The sequence below is a fragment of the Schistocerca cancellata genome, chromosome 8 (genome assembly GCF_023864275.1).
Source record: "Schistocerca cancellata isolate TAMUIC-IGC-003103 chromosome 8, iqSchCanc2.1, whole genome shotgun sequence".
NCBI lineage: Eukaryota > Metazoa > Arthropoda > Insecta > Orthoptera > Acrididae > Schistocerca > Schistocerca cancellata.
Genome location: NC_064633.1, coordinates 490,348,637 through 490,372,049, shown reverse-complemented (window position 1 = coordinate 490,372,049; position 23,413 = coordinate 490,348,637). Strand labels below are relative to the sequence as shown.

General features: G+C 44.6%; 1 protein-coding gene across 1 annotated transcript in view; it reads right to left on the bottom strand.

Annotated features, from left to right (window-relative positions):
- LOC126094443 (heat shock protein 75 kDa, mitochondrial) overlaps nucleotides 1-23,413 on the bottom strand; it is a 308,018-nt gene that overhangs the window by 147,719 nt on the left and 136,886 nt on the right. Inside the window, exon 4 of the mRNA XM_049908816.1 lies at nucleotides 22,941-23,096. Coding sequence (XP_049764773.1) covers nucleotides 22,941-23,096 — 156 coding nt within the window. The remainder of the gene's footprint in view (nucleotides 1-22,940; nucleotides 23,097-23,413) is intronic.

Here is a 23,413-nt window from a genome sequence, read left to right as displayed (position 1 = left end):
ACAAAGCAATTAAATCGTTTCCGAGCATATCCCTCAGCATTAACACTTTTCCCGGTCCGGCCATCCTGTAACCAGCATCATACCAGAAACAGCAATACATGACCCGATACGGCCAACATTTTGCCTGTACCCACATTGAACAGCACGGCTCTCACCACCTCATTCTCAATTTCAGCCATAGCTCTACGCAACAAGCTGCACGATTAACTAGCGTCTGCTGCAATACTATGTACGCTGCATTCAGAAACAGACTGCAATGTTTTTTTGTTATCATCAGCACAGCTTCCCTGTCGGGCTTATCCCAGCTGTCTTCCTCCTGTCCAACAGCGAACCAGTATCTCTGTCACAATATCAACATTCTTCCAGTTCTCTTGTTTCTATTTATTTTTTTCCGGCTCCATTGCTTTTTATTTCATTTCTCTTTCCCGGACCAATTAACGTACTCATCAGATTTGATTCTCCGACGAACACCTGTCTCTTGGCATATTATTACAAAGTTACGAGAAAGATAAGTGTATTTAACATAGTGTCAACAGTATTAATAAATCTCTAACAATTTTGTTAATATGCCACAATAATATAAAGCACACGGCGGCAGACGTTGACCTTATTAGGTATGACTTATAGCCTGTTTCCTTCTGCTTGACGATTTTTCTGACAGTTCATAAGCATGAGTAGCTGGCAATGTGCCACTCAATGATTCTCTGGAGCATATCCTTCCCTTTTTCCGCATGATATCACCGAGCTCTTCCTGCATGTCTTACCCCGAGCTGCTACATGAAGGACAACGATTTGTACGAACAGCTGGAAGGCGTCGCCGTGGGTAGTGCCCGCATCTCGTGGTCGTGCGGTAGCGTTCTCGCTTCCCACGCCCGGGTTCCCGGGTTCGATTCCCGGCGGGGCCAGGGATTTTCTCTGCCTCGTGATGGCTGGGTGTTGTGTGCTGTCCTTAGGTTAGTTAGGTTTAAGTAGTTCTAAGTTCTAGGGGACTGATGACCTCAGATGTTAAGTCCCATAGTGCTCAGAGCCATTTGAACCACTTTGTCCTGTGTTAGCTGTTTCTTCATGGAGCATTTCAAAAGGCATGTGCTGGACTTGACACCTCGTAGTCATAAAGTGTGCTACGGGTACGTCGTCGAGACCTCCTTCGTGACGAGACACGGTGACGAACAGCTCGGTGACTTGTAAAGGCGTCTGAACAGCCTCAACGGCAACATAAAATATATTATGGAGATAGAAGGGGATCAACAAGTGCCATTTCTAGATGTGGTGGTTACGAGGAATGGTGAGAACCTGGGACACAGCTTGAATCGAAAGCGACACACACGGACTGATGCCTGCACGCACTGCCATTCATTACACGAGCCAGAAAAAAGGGATGATTAATACTCTCGTAACGCGCAAGACGGAAAGGTAGGTCGCAACATTTCGGACGCGAGATACAATGCCTGGAAAGCGTTCTAGGAGTAATGGATATTCCACCAGTTGCATAAGAAGTGTCACGAAATATAACACACTGTGAAACGAGATGCTATTTGAAGAATCATCGGGTGCGGCCTTTCGATCATACGTCCCAGGTCAGAATCTGTCGCATATTGTGGAAACGCGGAGTAATTACATTTTTACAAACTGACCAAGAAGATCAAAAAGTGTCTCAGATCGACAAAGAGCAAAAGGTACTCACGAGCAGAGTTGAGAATACGCCGCATACCCTGTACAGGGGGAAAAGGCTATGTAGGAATGACTGGACGATGCATCGACACCAGGATCCAATCATAAACGACACTGCAGTTTGGGACAGGTAGAGAAGTTGGTGTGGCGGAGCACGCGCTGAGTGGCAGACCACACAGTAAACTGGCCAACACGGAAGTTCTCGCTGTGGAGGAGAGCTACCACGCCCACTTGTTCACAGAAGCCATAGAAAGCCAAAAACATGACAATAACTTCAGTAAGAAAGAGGAAAGACTCAATAAACGGATCCTGGATTCCCGTGCTTCAGGGAACGACCGTTGCAGGTTGCAAAGGAGAGCCACAGCAGTAATGACCAGACAAAGGCCCTCTGACGTTGGCCGACAAGTGCATATAATCTCCTACCGTGGGTTCCATTTTAGTCCGCCACCAGCAATGGAGGGTGAATCCATGTTATGCAAGCCACTCGTACTGCCGAAACGTCAGAAAAAGTGTCCAAAAAAGTCTGCTGAAGAACCCGAGAAATAAGCCAACAGCCAATATTCTTATGTTAACAAGTGGACAGGAAAACCCCAAAAATTTTGGAAGTAGGCATACTGCGGTGGGACCAGCCGTCGACTTATCCAGGTGAAGTCACGCAGTATCTGAAACAGACTTCTCCTAATGAAATGTAAGTCTGCATAAATGTTCTGTACGTCATAGTGCATGGAGGAGTGTACTTTCTACTATCGCCAGTAATTTCTTTCCTAATTCCAGTCGTAAGTTGAGCGAGGAAAAAAGAGTTACCTATATGCCTCTGTATGCGTCCGAATCTAATTTATCTTATATTTATGGTCATTACACGACAGGTACGTTGGTGTTATTAAAATCGTTTTGACGTCTGTTGTAACCGCTGTTTTCTTAACTTTCTCCATGTAGTTTCGCGAAAAGATTTTCTTCTCCACTCTTACGATTCCCATCTCACCTCACAAAGCATTTCCCTAGCTTTCTCATACCGATCGCTTTTAAATGTAGCAACAGCCTCTGGATTGGTTCAGTGTCTCGTTAATCCAACATGGTATGGAATTCAAACACTTCAGCAGTATCTAGAATGGGTCGGATAAGGCTTCCACACGCGGTCTCCGTGATAGGTATCCTCTTCTAGAGCACTTTTGCGTGATTCGGAATCCTTACCACAAAGGATTGACAGAAGACGTCGATAAAGTTCAAAGAAGGGCAGCTCATTTCGTATTATCGTGGAACAGGGGAGAGTGTGTCACGTATAAGTGAGTTGGGGTGCCAATGATTAAAACAAAGGCGTTTCTCGTTGCGGCGAGATCTGTTCACGGAACTTCAATTCCCAACTTTCTCCTCTGAATGGGAAATTCTTTTATTTATTCCCGCCGACGTAATAAAATAAGACAAATGAGAGCTCGCCCGGGTTTTTGAGCGCGTAACGGTAAAGAAACAGAAAAGGTTGTTCGGTTGTTAAGTGAGAATTGGAGAGTAGTCATGTAGAACTTCACAAAATCGGAAACTGAAACCTTCAAATTAGCCCTTTCCTTGATCCACGTAGGTCGCCTCATTGAAGGCCCCCCCCCCCCGCCCCTTGATTCACCAGGACTTTGGGAAGCATTACTGCGTGTATCGCTCATGCTCACGGAGGGCATAGTTCATCTTGAGCCTTTTTCGATTTCCAAATAATCCGTCCTCATATGAATTCCTAACAGACAAGTAGTACTCAAAGCCGGCTAATAGCAGCGTCGTCTCCAGCTTCTAGAAGGAGGATGTGAGTTGCATCTTCAGAATCTCTCAGCGAATCTCTATCCGGAGCATGTCAAGCAACTGCAAGATTCTCGTGACTGTTCCGTTTTGCTTAACTTGCAGACGTACTTAAACAGAATCACTGTCCACTTAATTAAATGATATATGAGACTAGTCTTCTCGTTGGAATTTAAAGTGCGTTGTCAGTGGGTGTAGCAGAACTAATCTCCAGCAAGCTCTCTTCAGGATGGCACAGTTCCCTGGTGAGGGTGTCTCTATCAACGCCACCACTGACTGCAAACAATGATTAGTCTGCAGTCACTATTATCGATTACTTCAAAAACGTTCAAGTTGCGTTCACTTTCTAAATCTCGGTCTTACGAAAATCTTTATATTCGAACTAAGAATATGTTCAAGGGCTCTGCAACAACCCGATGTTAGGGATATTGATCTGTAATTTTGCGGGTCCGTTTTTTTTTTTTTTTTTTTTTTTTTTTAATACACAGGAGTCATATGCGTTTCTTCCTGACTCTTCGGATTTTGCGCTGGGCAAGAGATTCGCGATAACTGCAAGTTAGGTACGGGGCCAGTGCTGTTGAGCACTTCTTGAAAAACAGAATTGGGATTCCATCCGGACCTGGAGACATTTGTTTTCAACTCCTTCAGTTGCTTCTCTACATCAGGGGTTCTTATCACTAAGTCGTCCATACGGGACTCCGTTCGATGGTTAAACGACAGAAAGTCTGTCCGATTCTCCTGCGACAACGATTTCTTGAAGATGATTTTTAGAACTTCGGCTTTCGTTTTGCTATTTTCAACTGCCACCCTAGACTGGTCAGCACGTTATTGGACTGAAGCCTTAGGAGCCACTTAGCGATTTTACTTAGGATAAGAATTTCCTCCGGTTCTCTACCAGATCTTTTGCTAAGATCGGACGGTGGTGGTAGTTGTGTGCCTCGTGCATAGATCTTTTCCAAGACACACGAATTTCTACTAACCTTTGTCGTCATCTGCGCGTCTTCTTTTGAACGGAGAGTTCAACAGCCCCTGCTTCCTCAGTATTTTCCGAAACTCATTATGAAACCGTGGAGGCTCTTTTTGTCTTTAATCCATTTACTAGGCACATAACTCTCCAGGCCACAATTTACATCCTGCTTAAACTTTGCCTACGTTTCCTCTACGTTCATCTTACTGGAACCAAGTGATGTCCATTCACTGTCTAGGTGAGATTCTAACAACTGCTTACCTGCTCTTTCTAGCAGAAACACTCTCCTAGCCTTCTTAACAGATTTATTAACTTTTGTAACCATAGTTGCTATAATGACATCATGATCACTAATCCCCACTTCTATACTCATGTTGTCGAAAAGATCGGGCCTGTTCAAAAGTACTTCGCATGACTATCTGTCTATACACCCTGCAATAAATCCATAGATATCCCAGTCTATACTCTGTAGATTAAGGTCGCCTCCAACCAGTAATGCATTATCTAGGTATTTATTCGCTACTGACCATAAACACTCTTCGAATGACTCTAGAACTGTCACAGCAGAATCGGGTGCCCGGTAAAAAAAAAAAAAAAAAAAACTTGGTTTCACCTACACCTGTTTCACGCGACCATATAACTTCATTGTCATACTCAACTTCGACCTCAATACAGAGGCGGTTATCCATCCCGATTATAATTTGAGCGCGAAAATTTTCCTGGAGGACAGTAAATTCGGGATCTTTGTTACGATTATTTCGGCAATTTACTGATAACATTCGTACGGTCGACGTGTCTTTCTCTGAACGCAGTCTGACTTGCCTCACTACGTAACGACTGGGCAATGTTCATCAGAGTACCTCAAACTACAGCATGCACACACACATCCTATCCAACCCAGCAAGATTAACTGAAGAAGAAAACTATAAAAGCAGACACAATCCTAGATATGCAACTTGATGCCCTCCTGATGTGTCAACAATGGCGCCATCAAGAACACTCCGTTCTGTTCGTTTTTGAGAGACTCGTAATGAGCACGCCATCTCTCGTAAACAGTCAGAATCAAAATGTGCATCACTTTGGGATGACAACAGAAAGTCTTTGCAAGGTTCCACGCTGCCATGTTTCTCTCCGCCATACAGCGAACACTCTGGAAATGCGAACATAAACTCCGTTCGCCCATATTCTCCGTTACAATTTGATACACAGTAACATTTTCTGAAGGTTACAGCGCCTCACTGAGTATTTCCGACGCATATCTGTCACCTTCAAGGATTTCAATCACTTTTTTTTCATATTTTCACTCCACAGTGTGATTTGTTTCCGTATTTCGGTGCTTGTGGAGCGTTTCCGGTGCAATTCATGCAATCACCAATTGGTGCATTCTACAGGTGTGGGAAATAAAAGGTTTACAGCTGTGGCACTTACCTGGGGGGGAAACGAAAACTGATCAAACGAAACCCTCGGGCCTTGTTTCGCAACTGAGCAAATACCACGGGTTTCCTCTCGCTATAAATACTTTTTAATTCCAAGTAGAATGTGACACGGTTGTGGTAGACGCAAGTTTCGCTTCTGTGGAGTTACATGGCGTCATGAGGCTTACTTGTCAGAGAAAGTCTGTGAATGACATTCACAATGAGACTTCTAACACGACAGAGTAGAAATGTCCTACTTGTAGCTTCTTCTTCTTCTTCTTCACTGTCGATTTGGCCTGGGAGACTGAACGTGTTCTCCATATTTCTCCACCAATCATTTCTGTTCCTGGCTTTCGTAGGCAATTCTCCTTTTCTGAGGCCCATCGTCTCCGTATCCCTGTCGATATCATCCTGCCACGTGTCCGTGGCGTTCCTCGGCCCCTTCTGCCTTCCACGGATTCTGAGAACGGTACTTGCGGTAGTCTTTCCTCTTCCATCCTAATTTGGTACCCAACCCACATCAGTCTTCTGTTCTTCATCCTTCGGACAACATCAATTGTGAGCACGCACCTGCCAGGTACGGGGTTTTTAATATCCTCCATTCCCGTGACTGGTTGTTCCTTTTGGGCCAAATATTTTCCTTAATACCTTTCCCTCAAAGACTATCAGTTTTTGTTCATCTGTTTCCCTTATTGTAAACGTTTCAGAGCCATATGAAGCTACCAGGAGAATTACTCTTTGGTACAGTCTGATTTTAAAACTTCTCGTAACTGTTCTATTGCACAGCACATCCATTTGTCTCTGAGATCCTTGTGTGTGTGAATTCCTAAGGGACCAAACTGCTGAGGTCATCGGTCACTAGACTTACGCACTACTTAAACTAACTTATGGTAAGAACAACACACACATCCATGCCCGATGGAGGACTCGAACCTCCGGCGGGAAGGGCCGCGCAATCAGTGACATGGCGCCTCTAACCGCGCGGCCCTGCGATTCTTGCCTTAATCTCAATTTCCATTCTATTCCGCTCGCTATAAATGCTTCCTAAATATTTAAATATGTCTACTCTTTTAAAACTGAATTCATCAACTACCGACGGGGTTTGACCATTAGGTACCTTGCTCTCGGCCATGTACACAGCAGGCTGTCATAAGCTTTTTTGAAATCTATGGAAACCGTGTGAGTATCAAAGTTGTGTTCCTAAACCTTCTCCGTTACCTGTCATAGTGTACAAAGGTACTCTATAGATGATCTCTTCCTACTGCAACCGTACTGATAGTCCCCTGTAACTCCTTCTGCAATCGGTGTCATTCTCTTAACTGGACAGTGCGAAAGAATTTAGTACCTTACATTAAGGAGTGCAGTCCCTCTGTAATTATCACATACGAGGGGGTGCTCTTTTTTTAATGTAGCGCCGATTATGGCCATTTTCCAGTCGTCATGCAAACTCCCATATTTCCAAACATTCTTTAACAGTTTTGTAATGATTTTAACCAACAGCGGTCCTTCCGTTTTCATTAGTTCTCCTAATATTTGATCGGCAAAGCGTTTTTTTTTTTTTTTACGTTTCTGATTATTTGTCGCATTGCTTCGTCACTGCGTTTCTCTACTTTCTAGTCTGCCATGTATGCCAGCTAACTTGGAAGAGACTCAATGGGGTCCAAAGAGTTCAGTAAGTATGTGAAGTACTCTGCTCATCATCTTTTTACTTCAGTGTCGTTCTTGAGTAGTTTGCCCTGTGTGTCTTTAACAAATATTTCTTTTTCCTTATATTTCTGCGTTACTTTCCTCACTTTCTGGTACATTTGCCTTGTCCTGTGGTGGATACAGTCGTCTTCGGATTCTTCTATTAGCTCCTTGTAATATTTCCATTTCTCCTGCCTTGCTATAGTTGCCGTTTCCCTGTTTATTCTGAGACACATGTCTTTTAACTCCTGATCGTATTTTCTAACCATCTCTTCCTAGACACCGTTCTCTTCTCAGTTTCTTGGTGGCACACTCGATTGAACCACAACTTATGTGACCTCTCCCTTTTCCCTAGAATTTCGGATTCTATCCTGTTCACTGTTACCTTAATTTGAGAACGCTATTGATTGATATCAGAGTCTCCTACCTTTTACTCACATTTACTCTTGTTTTCTGCTGGTGTTGACTCATGCTTTCTTTTAATTTCTGTCTCTTTTAATCTGTTTATATCGTAATATAAAGCCTTCCTAGCTATTCTATACACCTTTTTAAATTTAATGTTCATTTCACTTATCAACAGGACGTGGGCAGCGTCACAATCTGGTCCTCTAAAGGTTCACGTATCTTTGATGCTGTTTGTACGCCGCTTCTGGCTACATACATGGTCCACCTGATTTACTGTTTACCTGTCTGGTGCCACCGGTATCTCGTTGTGTATGTTTTTCATGTTGAAAACACATACTCAAGATACACATATCACTGTTAATTACGAAGCAGATCAAATGGGTAGCACTGTCACTGGCCTCTTGAGGCAGACTTGCATTACCCATCACAGGTTTATAGATATCTTCTTGACCCAATTTGGCGTTCCTGTAGCACTGTGCCCGCATCTCGTAGTCGTGCGGTAGCGTTCTCGCTTCCCACGCCCGGGTTCCCGGGTTCGATTCCCGGCGGGGTCAGGGATTTTCTCGGCCTCGTGATGGCTGGGTGTTGTGTGCTGTCCTTAGGTTAGTTAGGTTTAAGTAGTTCTAAGTTCTAGGGGACTGATGACCGTAGCAGTTAAGTCCCATAGTGCTCAGAGCCCTTTGAATTTGTAGCACTGTAGAAACTGAGTTTCTCGTTTCAGGGCTGGGCATTTCACTGCTGAACATAACCCCGCAAAGACGATCCACAACATGAACAGACCGGCAACAAATGATGCTATCTGTAAGCTGATTCTTGAGGAATACTCGCCACAAAGATAGCCAAGATACTGGTCACATCCCAGGAGCGTGTGGGTTTCGTTATCAACAGTATTGTACACATGAAGAAGCTTTCACCGAAATGAGTGCTGAAATGTTTCAACAGTGAACAGAAGGCGGCACGAGTTAAGGTATCCAGAAGTGTTATGGCCACTTTGAAGATACAAAGGGCGTTTTGGCTATATTAGTGGCTAAGGATGAAACCTCGTTCCACTTTTATAACGTTGAAATCAAATAATAATCAAAAGAACAGCGACACTCATAATACGGTGAAACAAATACTTGCTATGTGTTTTCTAGAACAAAGGCAGTACTGTGTTGGTGAAGTACATACCCCAGGGCTGCAATATAGCCGCAGGATATCACGTCGCCTCCTTGACCAGATGCAAGAGGCTATTAGGACGAAACGCCACGGGAAATTACACAAAGAGATCCTTTTGTTGCAATACACCGCACCTTCGCACATATCCCAAGTTGTAGCTGCCAAATTGAAGGTCGTCAATCCCCCTATTCACCTGACTGGCACCTATGGACTACCACTTGCTTCCGAACCCGAAAAATCTTCCGAAGTGAAGCCATTATGACGACACTGAACATGACAAACATGCTGCTCAGAGCAGCTATGACCACCTATCACACGATTTCGTTTTTAATGGAGTGTAAAGGCGCCAATCACGGCTGCAATAGTCTGAGAAGGGGGGGGGGGGATATGTTGAATAAATCTGTACTGTAGAAAAACTGGTTCCTGGTCCTATACTTTCTATAATAAGTTAGGAACTTTTCAGCTCCCCTCCTGCAATGTAAAAATATTTCAGCGGCTTAAATAATCACTTCTAAACACAACACAATCCGTGTCATTCGTACATCATCCGGTTCTTTAGCAGAGCTTAAATGTTAATGTTGGTTGTTTACTACTACTACACTTTGTGTCTTTCCTTTTCACCGATTCACTCAAGACACAAAATTTTCTCCGTGCATATTATTCTACGGAAAACTAATTCCATGCACTTACACGCAGATCACATGAGAATGAGAAGTACATATAATTTCTTAACTTATATGTTTTGCTGGAGTCGAATCGTCGTTAATGTTCGTCACATATCATCTTACTTTCCTTGGATGCCATTCTACAAGTACTTGTTTCTGTCGAGTATAACTATAAAACATTTTCTGATTCTACTGCTCCAAATATAATTTTATTGGAAATTAAAATTCCCTCATGAACTTTTATATAACATTGATTTTACTTTCTGGGACTACATGGACGCACGCACGTGTCTAAGATTTATAGTTTTTATACGAAGATATATGAATAATTACAGTTTACATATTTGTTCCATAAAAACATGAAAATCAATAGTAGTTTATGTTAACATTTGCACAAATGTATGCTCATGCGAAACAATTTAGTAAATCTAACAAATCTTTGGCTTTCAGATACATTTCCACATAAATGAAAGTAGTTATAGCAAATATCTGTGAGTTCTTTTATACCACACTGCTAAATTGGGGAATAACACACCAACGCGTAACAGAAACTTCATGTGCGACAGTGCATCAATGACTCGAACAGAACATCCCAGACGAACAGAATCCGTTTGACGTTGCCGATCAGCTCGTGTCGGCAGCACTTTAGTCAACGACGGGAACAGTTGTTGCTTGTTCTCATTACAGATTCTCGGATGCATATTTGTTTCTAACTGCCTCTTACTGTTGGTATGTGGGCAACGGCTTTCAATTGTTCATTTTTTACAAAAAGAAGATTGCTGCACTGAAAGATTTTTTAATTATCACCTGGAAAAAGTACAGTAGCATAATTACTTTTTTCTATGCAGGTGCAAGTCTGCAGTACGGGGACGCACTGAAATCCTCTAACCACAGTACCGAGCCACGCCGTTGAAGGAACCAAAAGTCGGTATCTGTATCTGGAGGCGAACAATACTGCAACAGTCCATGCTAATCAAATTAAACTATATGGTTGCAGAGACCTTTTCAAGTCTCAGACATCTATAATGTACCAAGGCCGGGATTTGAACGCGAGTCCCCTGCTCGCTAGGCAGATGTGCCAACCACTACGCCACCCTGGCACAATGTCTGCACAATTGTGCGGACTGCCTTAGCACGCCTTCCTCCACACTCCAAATTCCCATTCACGCCTCAGCCCAGCCACAGCGTCAATAAATGGGAATTTGGATTGATGAGGAAGGCGTGCTGGGGCAGTCCGCGCGTGCAAAGCCACTGAGCCACGGTGACGTGGTTAGTGCATCTGCCTAGCGAGCAGGGGACCCGAGTTTGAATGCTGCCCTTGGCACAAATTTTCATTCGCTGCCTCATCCAGCGTATATACATCAATCCCTGCTGAGTTGCTGGATGTGTACGACAACAATACTCCCTCACATAACCCAGAAGTTGGATGGCGCAGAGAATTCCAGTGTCGTGACACAAGTCTTGCATTACAAGGTTTTCCACTCCATGGCTTGGTGATACAGCAGCCAGTATGAAGAAGTCGTGAATTACTGAGAACTAAGTGGCAAGCCTCTCCCTGTAAGTCCGTGAATTGCAAGAGAATTGGAGAGCGAAGTGAAAATCAGACGTGGATCAGTTTTAACATGTTGCACAACATTTTGAACGCGATAAAGTTCTCTGCCCGCTGGACTCTGCGACTGCTCACCTCCATTCTAACAGCACGCCGAAACGACGCAGCGGCGGAAATGTCGCAGCCGTGTCAGACCAGTCCAGATGGCATCTTTAATCGTCTCATCACAATGCACATTGTGATATGCATATCACTACGGCCCGGAAACAGAGGAGCAAAGAAACTAATGGAAAGATGTGGATCCACAACGTATGACAAACAATAAGATCGGTCATCATCGCGCAGAATGACCCTAAGTGTCTTTTGGAACTGACGTTGTGGGATGCGAACATACAATGCTTGTATGAGGCAAACCGTCACACGAGCACACTACCGAAATCTCCTAAGCAAGTTACGGCAGTATGTCAAGACGAATCTAGAGGGAATCTGTTGTAGGGGCATTTTTTTGCTCCACAATAACACCTCAGCTCTTTCTGTGCGTTACAAAGTCACACATGCTGCTGTTCTTGTTTGAGTTACACGTACTGCCTCACATGTTTTCTCCTACGTGATTTGTTTCTCTGTGCTCTGGCGAAGAAGCCACTGCGTTGCCGGTATTGCCAGAATAATGAGGAAGCTATTTTCGACGTGGAACGTTTTTTGAACAGCCAAAATCCAAATCTGTAAAACCGAGGTTTTCACAAGTCACGCCGTTGGTGAAAATGTGTCGTACTGGGCGGTAATATAGGAGAGGTGGCCAATAATCTCTTCAGTACAGATGCGCACCAGGCTCGCACTCTTATGGCAATCGGCAAAATGGCGCGAGTAATGAGGATAATGGGCAATGGGCACATTAGCAGTGTGAGGATAAGTTGAGAATCTGAGTCTGGCGGGAGTCAGTGTAGATGCAACGACCACTGTGTTCAGATGGCTCGGTGGCCAGAGTAGCAGGAGGCCCGGTTCCGAATCCCGGCCCGGCAAAAATTTCCGACTTTCCCCATTGATTTCAGTCAATGTCCGCTCGCAGCCAACGTCTGTAATTCTTTTGTCTTAAAAGCTTATGATTACCACTCACAGAATTAGCAACGTAATATTTTTAACCTAATAGTTTCTTGAAAATAGTATAAGAAACCTGCATAGCAAAGGAAACACGCTGATCCAAAAATGGTGTATTTATTATTGTAACGGAAACACTGAAATGTCATTCGTAAAACTAATTTGAGGAACGGATATAGGTTTGCCTCATTGAAAGAGAGTTATTTTGTTTAGAATGGCATGGAGGGAGGTAAGCTCTATGTACACAAGAGAACCGATAATTATTCGGAGTACTAGTACGGCTGACTGCGTTGCTGCCCTAGCATTTAACAGTTGCCGTCTCTCCGGTCCCAGAGAACAGAGCCGCGGACCCTGCCGGCAGGTGGCGTGCGCACGGCTCGGGGGCACGCGCCCACGGCCCGCGCTGTACTGCTCGGCCTGGCTTGGCGCGGCTCTGCGCGGCTTGGCGCACGCTGATCGGCCGCTATTGATCCGCCGGCCGCTGTCACGCACTGGTGCAGTCCTCCGCCGGCACGCGCTTTAAAAACGACGGTGCAACCAGAGGTGCCCCCCCCCCCCCCCTCGGTCCGCCTGGCTTCTCTCTGCCACCTGCCTCCGCAGCTCCTCCCTGGGTTTTCATGTAACATACGAATATATCACAAAACAATGCTCACGTACTGTAGCCGAATGAAAGCAGGTGGATGCACTGGGAAGTCGATTCGAGAATGACACACTGAAACTGGCAGACGAGTTTTGCTACTTCCAACGGTGACACAAGTGCAGAGGACATAGCGAGTAAAGTAACGACAACACGGACAGTGTGTGAGAAAAAGGAAGATGACGACTAAAATAGACCAATATAATAGGAAACTTCACCCCTTCCGCCCTATCCCTTCTACACTTTCACCTGCGTCATTTTTCGATACTAACAGTGAACCCACTGTATACAAATCTTGCCTTTTGGCACCCCTCCAGCCCCCACAGCTTGGCGCCCCAGGAGCCGCTACTAATCGTTCTACATCGTGTATAGAAATCTTACAGTCATGTCACCTCTGGCGCCACTCTCAGTTCTGCGCCCCAAGCGCCGGGGTGTATCGCTTGGCTCTTAAATCGGCGTTCGTGGCTGATAAGCACGCTGGTTACTAGATTGGGTAATAAATGATTGGCCTCCCACAGCAAATCAAGACTACTATGCCTCATATACAATTTAAAAAAGCCGAGCGAGGTGGCGCAGTGGTTAAGACTCTGGACTCGCATTCGGGAGGACGACGGTTCAAACCCGCGTCCGGCCACCCTGATTTAGGTTTCCCGTGATTTTCTTAAATCGCTTTAGGCAAATGCCGGGATGGTTCCTTTGAAATGGCACGGCCACCTTTCTTCCCCATCCTTCCCTAATCCTATGGGACCGATGACCTTGCTGTTTGGTCCCACGCCCCGAAAAAAAATAATAAAATAAAAAACGACGCACCACGAAGGAATGATCCGAACGCGGCCGAAATCGGTAGGTGTGATCTACGTGAACAAACAAATGACCACAATTCCGGAAAAATTGGACGATTTATTCACGAGACATAGCTTCTGAAATGGAGCAAGTCAATAACGCGTTCGTCGTCCTCTGGACCTTATGCAAGTACTTATTTGGCTTGGCATTAATTGATATAGTTCTTGGATGTCCTTCTGAGGGTTATCGTGCCAAATTCTGTCCAATTGGCACGACGGATAGTCAAAATTCCGAGTTGGTAAGAGGGTCCTGCCCATAATGCTTCCTAAGTTCTCAACTGGGGACAGTCCGGCGATCTCGTTAGCCAGCACGAAAACAAGCAGTGGAAAGACGTTATCTTGCTGAAATGTAAGCCCAGAATAGTGTACCATAAAGGGCAACAAAATGGAGCGTAAAATATGTCGACGTACCGCTGATGATGTAAGAGTGCCCCGAATGACAACCGCAGGGCTTTTCCTATGAAAGGAAATAGAACCCCAGACCATCGCTCCTGCCTATCGGGCCGTATGGTGGACGATAGTCTGGTTGGTGTCCCACCGCTGACCGGGGCGTCTCCAGGTAAGTCTTCGGTCTGGAATCTAATTGACTGGAGTAGATGAGTTCCGCGTCGAAATGATCCCTAATGACCAGCGAAGACGTGTGTGGAGACGCCTCGGACAGCGGTGGGATACCAACTTGACTGTCGCCGGCCATACGGCTCGACAACCAAGAGTGATGGTTTGGGGTGCTGTTCCTTTACATAGTAGACCTCTCTGGCTCCCTTACAACATAGTAATACGTCGACAATATTCTACGCCCCGTTCTGTGCCCCTTCACGGTAATCCAACCTGGACTTACGTTTCGGCAAGATTATGTCTGCCCCCACACAGTGAGAGTTTCTACTGCTTCTTGTCTTCGCGTTTTCCAAATCCTACCTTAGCTAGCAAGGATCTCTCTACAAATGAGATCGTTTGGAGCATTGTGGGCAGTGTCCTCCAACCAGCTCGGGATTTTGACGATTTAACGTGTCAACTGGACAGATTTGGCACGATATCCACCAGGAGGACATACAACAACTCTATCAATCAATACGAAGCGGAATAACTTTTGCATAAGGGCTCAATTTGAGAACCTCTACTCTTGAATAATCATTCAATTTTTCTGAAATCTTAATCAATTATTTTTCCGTATATGTACGTCACATCACGGCTACTGACTTCCTTCCCATTCTACAATTCATTCGTGGTACGTGTTTTATTTTTTTTTTATTTGACTTTATAAGGGTCGACAGAACAATCGTTGGCGCACCGTCAAGCTCAAATGCATCATGTCTGTTTCTACGTGAATCGCTGCAAGACGTAGGCAACAAGCCACCACAGTAATCGTGAAGCCAGTGGTCATCTAGAAGTGAAGCATGTTAAGAAGCTACGACACGACAGTGCTGCGAGGAAGGACAGCAAGCTCTCTAGCACACGTCCCCGCATCTCTCGGAGACATCCGTGGCGCTATCGCGTCAGTCGAGAACAGCACGTCCGCCGGCAGTGTTCGAGCAGTTCCGGATGTCAATGACTCCGCCAACGAAACTTAGACTCCGGCACAACCGTCGATGCAGGCAGTGGAGGAAATCATTTTTTACGACTAATGGACGGCTAAATGTAACGAATCACGATGATCCCATTAATGTTCAACGAATTTGTGATAACCGACAACTGTACAGACATCAGATAGAAGATATGAACAAGGAACAATCTCGTCCGCAAACTGACAAACCACATGGGGAGCGTCGTACCGGGACCTCTGTGTTCCTTTGCTACACTGTATGCCACTCCAGTAGAGAGGAACTCTGCAAATCCTAATTGTGCTTAGAGCCATTTGAAGCATTTTGGAAAGATTTTGTTGACTGGAGACCAACTGCAGTCAACAAAATCTTTCCAAAAATGTTCAAATGGCTCTAAGCACTATGGGACTTAACATCTGAGGTCGTAAGTCCCCTAGAATATTTAAACCTAAATAACCTAAGAACATCACACACGTCCATGCTCGAGGCAGGATTCGAAACTGTGACCATAGCAGCAGCGCGATTCCGGACTGAATCGCCTAGAACTGCTAGGCCATAGAGGCCGGCAAAATCTTTCCACTCGTGGGAGTAGCAACTCCAGATCTAAGAAGACAGGTAGCAGCAGAGGCTGAAAAGAAGAACCAATAAACAGATCCACCGCGTCCATTGTTTGGAACTCACTCTTATCCATCATGCTTTAAATCGAGAGAAAGCTTCCTCCTGACAACAGCACCAGTTCCAACTTCCGCAGGAGCCCACCGAACTGTGCTGCAGAGAACGAAGTCCCTTGGAGGATTACTGACAGAAACAGAGGAGCCACTATCACGCTGCCATCTCAAATAGGGAACTTGCAAGACCTTCGACAGATAGAGAACAGGGATGATAAACTTGAAGAAGTGATGATGAACTTGGTGCAGTGGCGCGAGGCAGCACTCTGGTTTGCAGTAATCTGAACGAAACCCGTGAAATGGAACGCTGTTTTTGCAACGAATGACTGTCCCATGGCGTTCCGACTGCTGAACATTGAACGCACAATCATTAAAATTCATTTCTAGTTTTTTATATTATCTTTCAGTGTTTTTCTGGACTCTGATAAATAAATATAAGCGGAATAACATCTACATTTTAATGTAAAATAAAATCTTCCAATCGTTAAAGATACGGCGAAAGAAAATGGGAGCAGATGAATCATATATAGTTTCTATAAAATCCTATGGGAATAATAAAGCCGAAGGCCAAGAAAAATGTATTAGTGTTAAGAACTGCGTAAATCAAATTGTAGGTTATTGGCATTGTTGTCAATGAAAAAACGACGCTGATGACAGAAAGTGCAAAGGGACAGATACAGATGCTAACTTGTCTGCCGGAACGAAGATGAAAATTTGTTGGACGGAATCAACAGTGTAAGTCACTGACAGAACCGAGAACTTCAATGAATCCAGAATTCCCTTCTCGAGAACTAACAGGTATCGAATACACACCCGATAACAGAGAACTCTGCGCGTAAAGCCCAGATGCTAGGGGCAGTTTACGCTTTAGCTATGCTGTCAGCGGTGTTCGAAAACCCCCGTTCTCGTACATAGCTCTGTCGAAGCGAGCCCATTAGCAATATAAAACTGGAATTCCTATTCCCAAAGTGGTATTCGAACGCTTGACTCCAGTTCTCAAGAACACGGGAAAATTCTCAGTTCTCGCGTTTCCCAAAGAGTTCGCGCAAGACAAGACATGGGTTAACAATAAAAAGACCAACGAGAGAGTGATGAAGAGTACGGGCACCAGCTACATGGAGGAGGCACAGCAATACAGAATTCGCGAGAACTGTCCTATGTAGGGAGCAAGATTACATAGGCTGACCACGCAAAGAAGGTATCTGAAGTAGATTAGCGCAGGCGATGAATGCATCGCCAAGAACAACACTGTAGCAGAGTCGAATACTGACATTGTGCCATGGCAGTGATAGTTTCATTTCCCTATCCACACCTACGAGAATTACCGGCAGTCACATTACCAAATAGTGTAAGTTTAGTGCAACAATAAATTATTGTGTACTAGGCTAGAAAATATGCAGTCGAAAATTTCCATTCATTGGTGAAGTCAGCATAGAAACCGGACCTTTGGGTTGATTTCTATGCAATCTTGAAAGTAGCAAAGCAGCACAATTCAAGGGCGAATACGGTAGCCATGTTTGCACATGTGAGTTTATTTTGTAGAGAGTACGTTGGAAAGACGATTACTCTTAATTGGTGGCTCCCTTGAAGGCTGCTTGGACTCTGGTGGCTAGGCACATATCGCTTTCATCGAAACATGATACTTGTGACAATTTAATATAGGACTTAGGTCCTCAACAATATATTCTGTTTCTATCATACGAATTTGGTATTTACTTGCCGGCCAAGTAACATCTTCCCTTACTCCTTTAAAAGTCACCAATGTGTCACCAGAAGGAGCGCAATGTCTGAGGAACTCGTGCATGTGAGTCTATCAGTACAGACAGCTTTTTTATATAGGGATGTTGTTTGTGTGTCCTCAAACTACTTGACGAAACCGTTACAAACTTTGTACATAGGCGGGATGTTACAATACAGAAGTGAGGAAGAGTTGTCTGAATATGCACATCTGGAGCATGAACTGCAAAGAAGTGGAAGGTGAGTTACAGGAAATGCGAAGAAGAGGGAACAGTAAGCATTTCCAACACGATGTTCAAAATTAAGACAGTGAAACACGAAATGAAAAGGAATAACAAAGGATAGTTAAGGAGAGAAATCTATGGAAAACGTATACCAGAGGATGGTCCAAGTTACACGGATGTGCGCTGCAGCATAAAAGAACAGTTAGCTTGCCACTGGGAGCAGCAGTTGAAAACCAAAATTCTTGGGGTAGCAAAGACAAAAATATGATACGGAGATGATTGGAGCTGTTCTATCAAGTATTTATCAATACATCAGATCGTTAGCAAACGATACGAAAATTTAGAGAGCACCGTCTCAACTCGAAATAACTGCCAACTTACAAAAGAAACACACATGTCGTGTAATATATTCGACACATCGAACTGGTACAGTTCAGTGTCAATGTTCGTAAGCCATTTGAGAAACTTTGCAATACATCTTCATAACTATTGGTATCTTTCGCTGCACAACACATGGAGCACATTGCAGGGACAAAAAGAGGATGGTTGAAAGGCAACTTTCCATCGGCATCTAGGTCATTAGAGACAGCTTTAGCTTTGTTTGGACGATGATGAAGGGTAGCCTAGTATTTGTCTGAAAAGAATTAGGGAAAGCCCGGCCGCTGTGGCCGAGCGGTTCTAGGCGCTTCAGTCCGGAACCGCGCTGCTGCTCCGGTTGCAGGTTCGAATCCTGCCTCGGGCATGGTGTGATGTCCTTGGGTTAGTTAGGTTTAAGTAGTTCCAAGTCTAGGGGGCTGATGACCTCAGATTGAGTCCCATAGTGCTTGGTGCCATTTGATTTTTTGAATTAGGAAAACCACGAATAGATTAAATTAGGATGGCTGGACGCGGATATCTAAATCATTTCGAGCACTTCATTCAAGAAAAACAGATCGCTTAATTAACTTTCATAAGGCCTCACTTCTCACAAGTTGTCCGTGTTGCACTCTCACTGACGATGATAGGCAATAAATATCAGGCGAACATCGTAGCTTAATTGTGAAGAGCTCTTGTTTGAATCTATTTTATGTTTAATAGGGACTTTCTTGAACAGACAGACGGAATCGCCGTGAGAAACCCTCTTTCACCCTTAGTGGCCAATATTTTTATGTGGGAGTTTGAGGAGAGAGCCCGGAAATCAGCAGGCCTTAAACGAACTGTTTTTTGGAGGTATGTTGATACGTTTTTTTGTAGTGTGACCCCACAGAAAGAAAAATTGAGTTTTTTCATCGTGTCAACTACACTCATAAAAACTTCCACTCTACCAGATAGGAACAGAATATAATGTTTCCTGCCGTTCTTGGGTGTTCTAGGTAGACGGACGAATGATGGCTCTCACAGTAACTTACCCTCACGTGGATTTAAATTTGCAGTCTTCGAGTTGTCATCAGTCGTCTCCAGCCATGAGTTTCCTTAAGACAGTTGCACACGGGGCACACAATTCGCGATTGCGTGAGTTTGCCACAGGATATCATTCATCTCACGGCTGTCTTCATTAAAAAAAAATAAATAAATAAATAAATAAATACTAGGCCCAGCAGATCGAGTTGGCGCTATCAGTTAAAATAAAAAACCAGCACTATGACAAGGAGGATAATATGCCAGCAAAATCTACAGCTTTCCTCCCCTTTGTTGGCAAGAGCTCGTTCAAGATACGCAGGATCCTGCGGAATTAAAAAATTTTGGGATTCCATTAAGTCCGTCGAGATACGCATGGCAGAAAATGTTATTAACTGGGTCTGCAGCTGTCAACTGGGTCGCACATCGAATCCCACTATTTTTAGGTCTTGCTCACAGCTAAGACGACAGCGAACGCGGAGGCGTACAATGTGCGGCGCCACATAGGACAGTCGAGTTTGGCGTTTGCGCCACTGAGAGAACTACGTGCTGGCAGTGTAACAGCTGTTGTAGCTACGATCACGATGCGTGGGAGAGAACAAGCAGGGCGCTATACTTCGATTAAAACAACTTTGTGATTGGTTGATGTCAGTGGTGGAGAGCTCAGCTTCTGGCTCGTACACTACACACCGCTTGCTCATGCGACAGACAGCTACGCCTGGCACGCCTCTAGTCCAGTGGCCGTCGAACTGCAGCCTGCGCGCCACATGCAGCACGAATCAAGTACTCGTGTGGGCCGCGGTTCTCAGCCGTATTTTATAATGTAACTAACACGCGAGTCTTACTCACCTCAGGGGCAGAGGTGTAAGTAGCGCGCTTACTGCGGTTTTAGAGCATCTTAGAAGGGTGATGTTTTATTGTTTGTCTTCCAGTACTGACGGTGCAGCGACGTGTGTCCTCATACCGATCACCTGCTATGGTACAAACAGCAAATGGTACTAACACGGATTCGTGAATGCAAATTATAGAGATGACCATCTTCAAATGCGGCACTTATTTGTAACAAGGTAAATGAAATTAATTAAGGTTGTTGCATACAACACGATGAGTAGAAGTAAAATGACATTCACAACATTTAGTAAGCGTTCCTGATCGTGTCGAATATTGTGTATATTGTGTAAAGCATTTAAAAGTGCAACTACTTTTATTAATGAATTAATCATTCGCTCACACAAACAACACAGTAAAACTTCGTCAGGCAATTACAGTGTCACAGCTAGAGTCGCTGATGTTGACAGTAATCTGAAACAGAGAACAGTCGACAAGAAGTTTTTCGAATGGTGCTGACTTCTATCAGTACCTGGGAGCCAGCAGCCAACATATCGCGCGCCCTTACCACGGCTTGTCTACTGGGGAGGCTCATAACATACTAATTAATGTAGATAATAACAGATCACACTAATTTATGTAGGTTACCAATTAAGAATCAGATCGGTAGATATGCGGCCCGATATGCCCCCCCCCCCCCCTCACAGTGTCAGTATTGGCTCTTGAGCAAAAAGGTTTGAACACTACTACTCCCACACGCAGAACAGGCAAAACAGCGAGAGGACGGAATCCGAGAAAGAGCTGCGAAACGGAGCTGGAGAGCCTTATGGTTCAGGCTGCATACTTTACAAATCAAGGCGCCGCTGATACAACAGCGCTAACGAGCTTCCTTCGTTCCCGCTGTAGTTCCACAACTATGACGAGCCTGAGAACTGTGACACTGATGTCGCTTCATACTCGTCGACTAGCTCTCCCTTACTGAGGCATGCAGGAGTATAAGGTTAGTTGTGGCTTATTGAAAATTAATTGATGCGATGTGGAAAATTGCAAATGTATTGTATTAGAAGAGAAGTGATGTCTGGAACACATTTCGTGCTATAGTCCGCACTTCAAACGAAGAACACACGGGCATATATTTTGTCCAATGTGAACAAAATGGTTACATTCTTGTTTACTCCACTTCCACTACGAGGAAACATATGTGCTGCATCTAACGAAAACTCAGCGCAGAGCAATGTCCCTGTTCTATCCCTGCGACCAAAAATGGGGCTATTTCTGTATTCATTTGATGGCAACTTGCATTTATAGACTAACAGCGAGTTGTGTAGCTTATCATTCACATCACTAACTTTTTTGAACACTTTTGTAAGTTCATTTTAATAATTCATCACTATTTAGAGACTCCATTTAACCCTCATGTCATGTCTTCTGATACTTCAAAAGGTTCGTATGTAGTGGGAACGCCACGATTTCGCGATTACATCTGCGAAGTGGTGTATTCGCTCTCCTTTCTGAGCAATTGGACTCCACTCGTACCCGATAACCGACCCACATGACAGTGGGCGGCAGCGGCGGACACTCAAGTCGAGTCTGCAAGCATACGGAGATGGCGAGCTCGGAGGTGACGGCAGAGGACTCGCTGGCGAGTTTAAAGCTCACTTCTGTTCTCTAGACCCTACCACTCGCATCCCTGAAACGTCAATCACGAAGATGGCTCAAATGGCTCTGAGCACTATGGGACTCAACTGCTGAGGTCATTAGTCCCCTAGAACTTAGAACTAGTTAAACCTAACTAACCTCAGGACATCACAAACATCCATGCCCGAGGCAGGATTCGAACCTGCGACCGTAGCGGTCTTGCGGTTCCAGACTGCAGCGCCTTTAACCGCACGGCCACTTCGGCCGGCCAATCACGAAGATATTTTAATTAAAGTATAATGCATTGTCCGACGCTGGCACCTGTTTAAGCCCTTGGCAGTTCACGTAAAGTGTCTAGCAGGTGATCAGGTGAAATACCACGCGTGGTTGTAAACAAAGACCGCCTTCTTTCCAAAAACATCATGAAGTAACAAAGAGGTATGCCCTACTGAAATGAATTCGGAAAAATGAGATTTACGGCACAGTTGGGCTAAAAGAAGGGATAAGTTTTATGAAAAATCCTGAGGTTTCAAGGATAAGTTGATTTCGTAATGGAGGAAACTATGGCATGGGTGGGGGGAGATGAGGAATAGCAAAAGGTGCAGAGCGAGACCACGGTTTGAATACAATGAATACGTCGAAAAGGATGTATGTAGCAGTAGTTACGTGAGGAACATGAGGCTCACACGGGATAGACTATCGTGGAGAACTGCATCAAACCAGTCGTCGAATTCAAGACCACAACACGAGACTACATTGAATTAATTTCAATGTAAATTTCCTGAAGTCCTTACGGTAGCTAACTCACCCATAGAATCTAAATACCGTTTTACTAGTAGCTAAGTTTAGTCTGCATTATGTAAGACCCTTTGTTTCTAGATAGTGCACGGCAATGGTGGTCCCAATGCCAGCGAGATGTATGTGTGACGGATTGATTCGCGATGACATTTGGATAAATGAAGTACTACTGGTTTTGGGAACTACTAGAATCGTACTTTAAGCTGCGTTTTGCTGCTGTGCCTAGTATCTTCGTAAGAAGTGAGCAGCAGCGCCCGCCTCACCTGTATAGTGATGGTGCGCGCCTGCTTGTCGGTGGCGATGTGGATCTCCAGCGGTCCAGCGGCCGCCGCCTGCTCTGCGGCGCCCGCCGCCAGGCTGCGGTAGCGCAGCTTTTCCAGGGCGTCGCTCGCGTTCGACACCAGCTCGCGGATGAACACCTGCCGACAGCACAACACCAGTCATTACAATTATTAAGCGCTGTCCCACTACCAAGCTGCTGCACACCGCTTGAGAGAGAGAGAGAGAGAGAGAGAGAGAGAGAGAGAGAGAGAGAGAGCATGTCCTCTGACAACTTTCATGTCATGTTTGTTTGCATGGCCATACAATAATCAATTATTATTGCTTTTGCGTCTTAATATTAATACAAATAATGAAAGAGCATTGTTTACTAACACGAACCTACGTTAATAACTAAGGAAAAAGCAGTGGTTCCAGGATGTTACAAAAGAAGCAAAATACATTTTTCAATCAATAA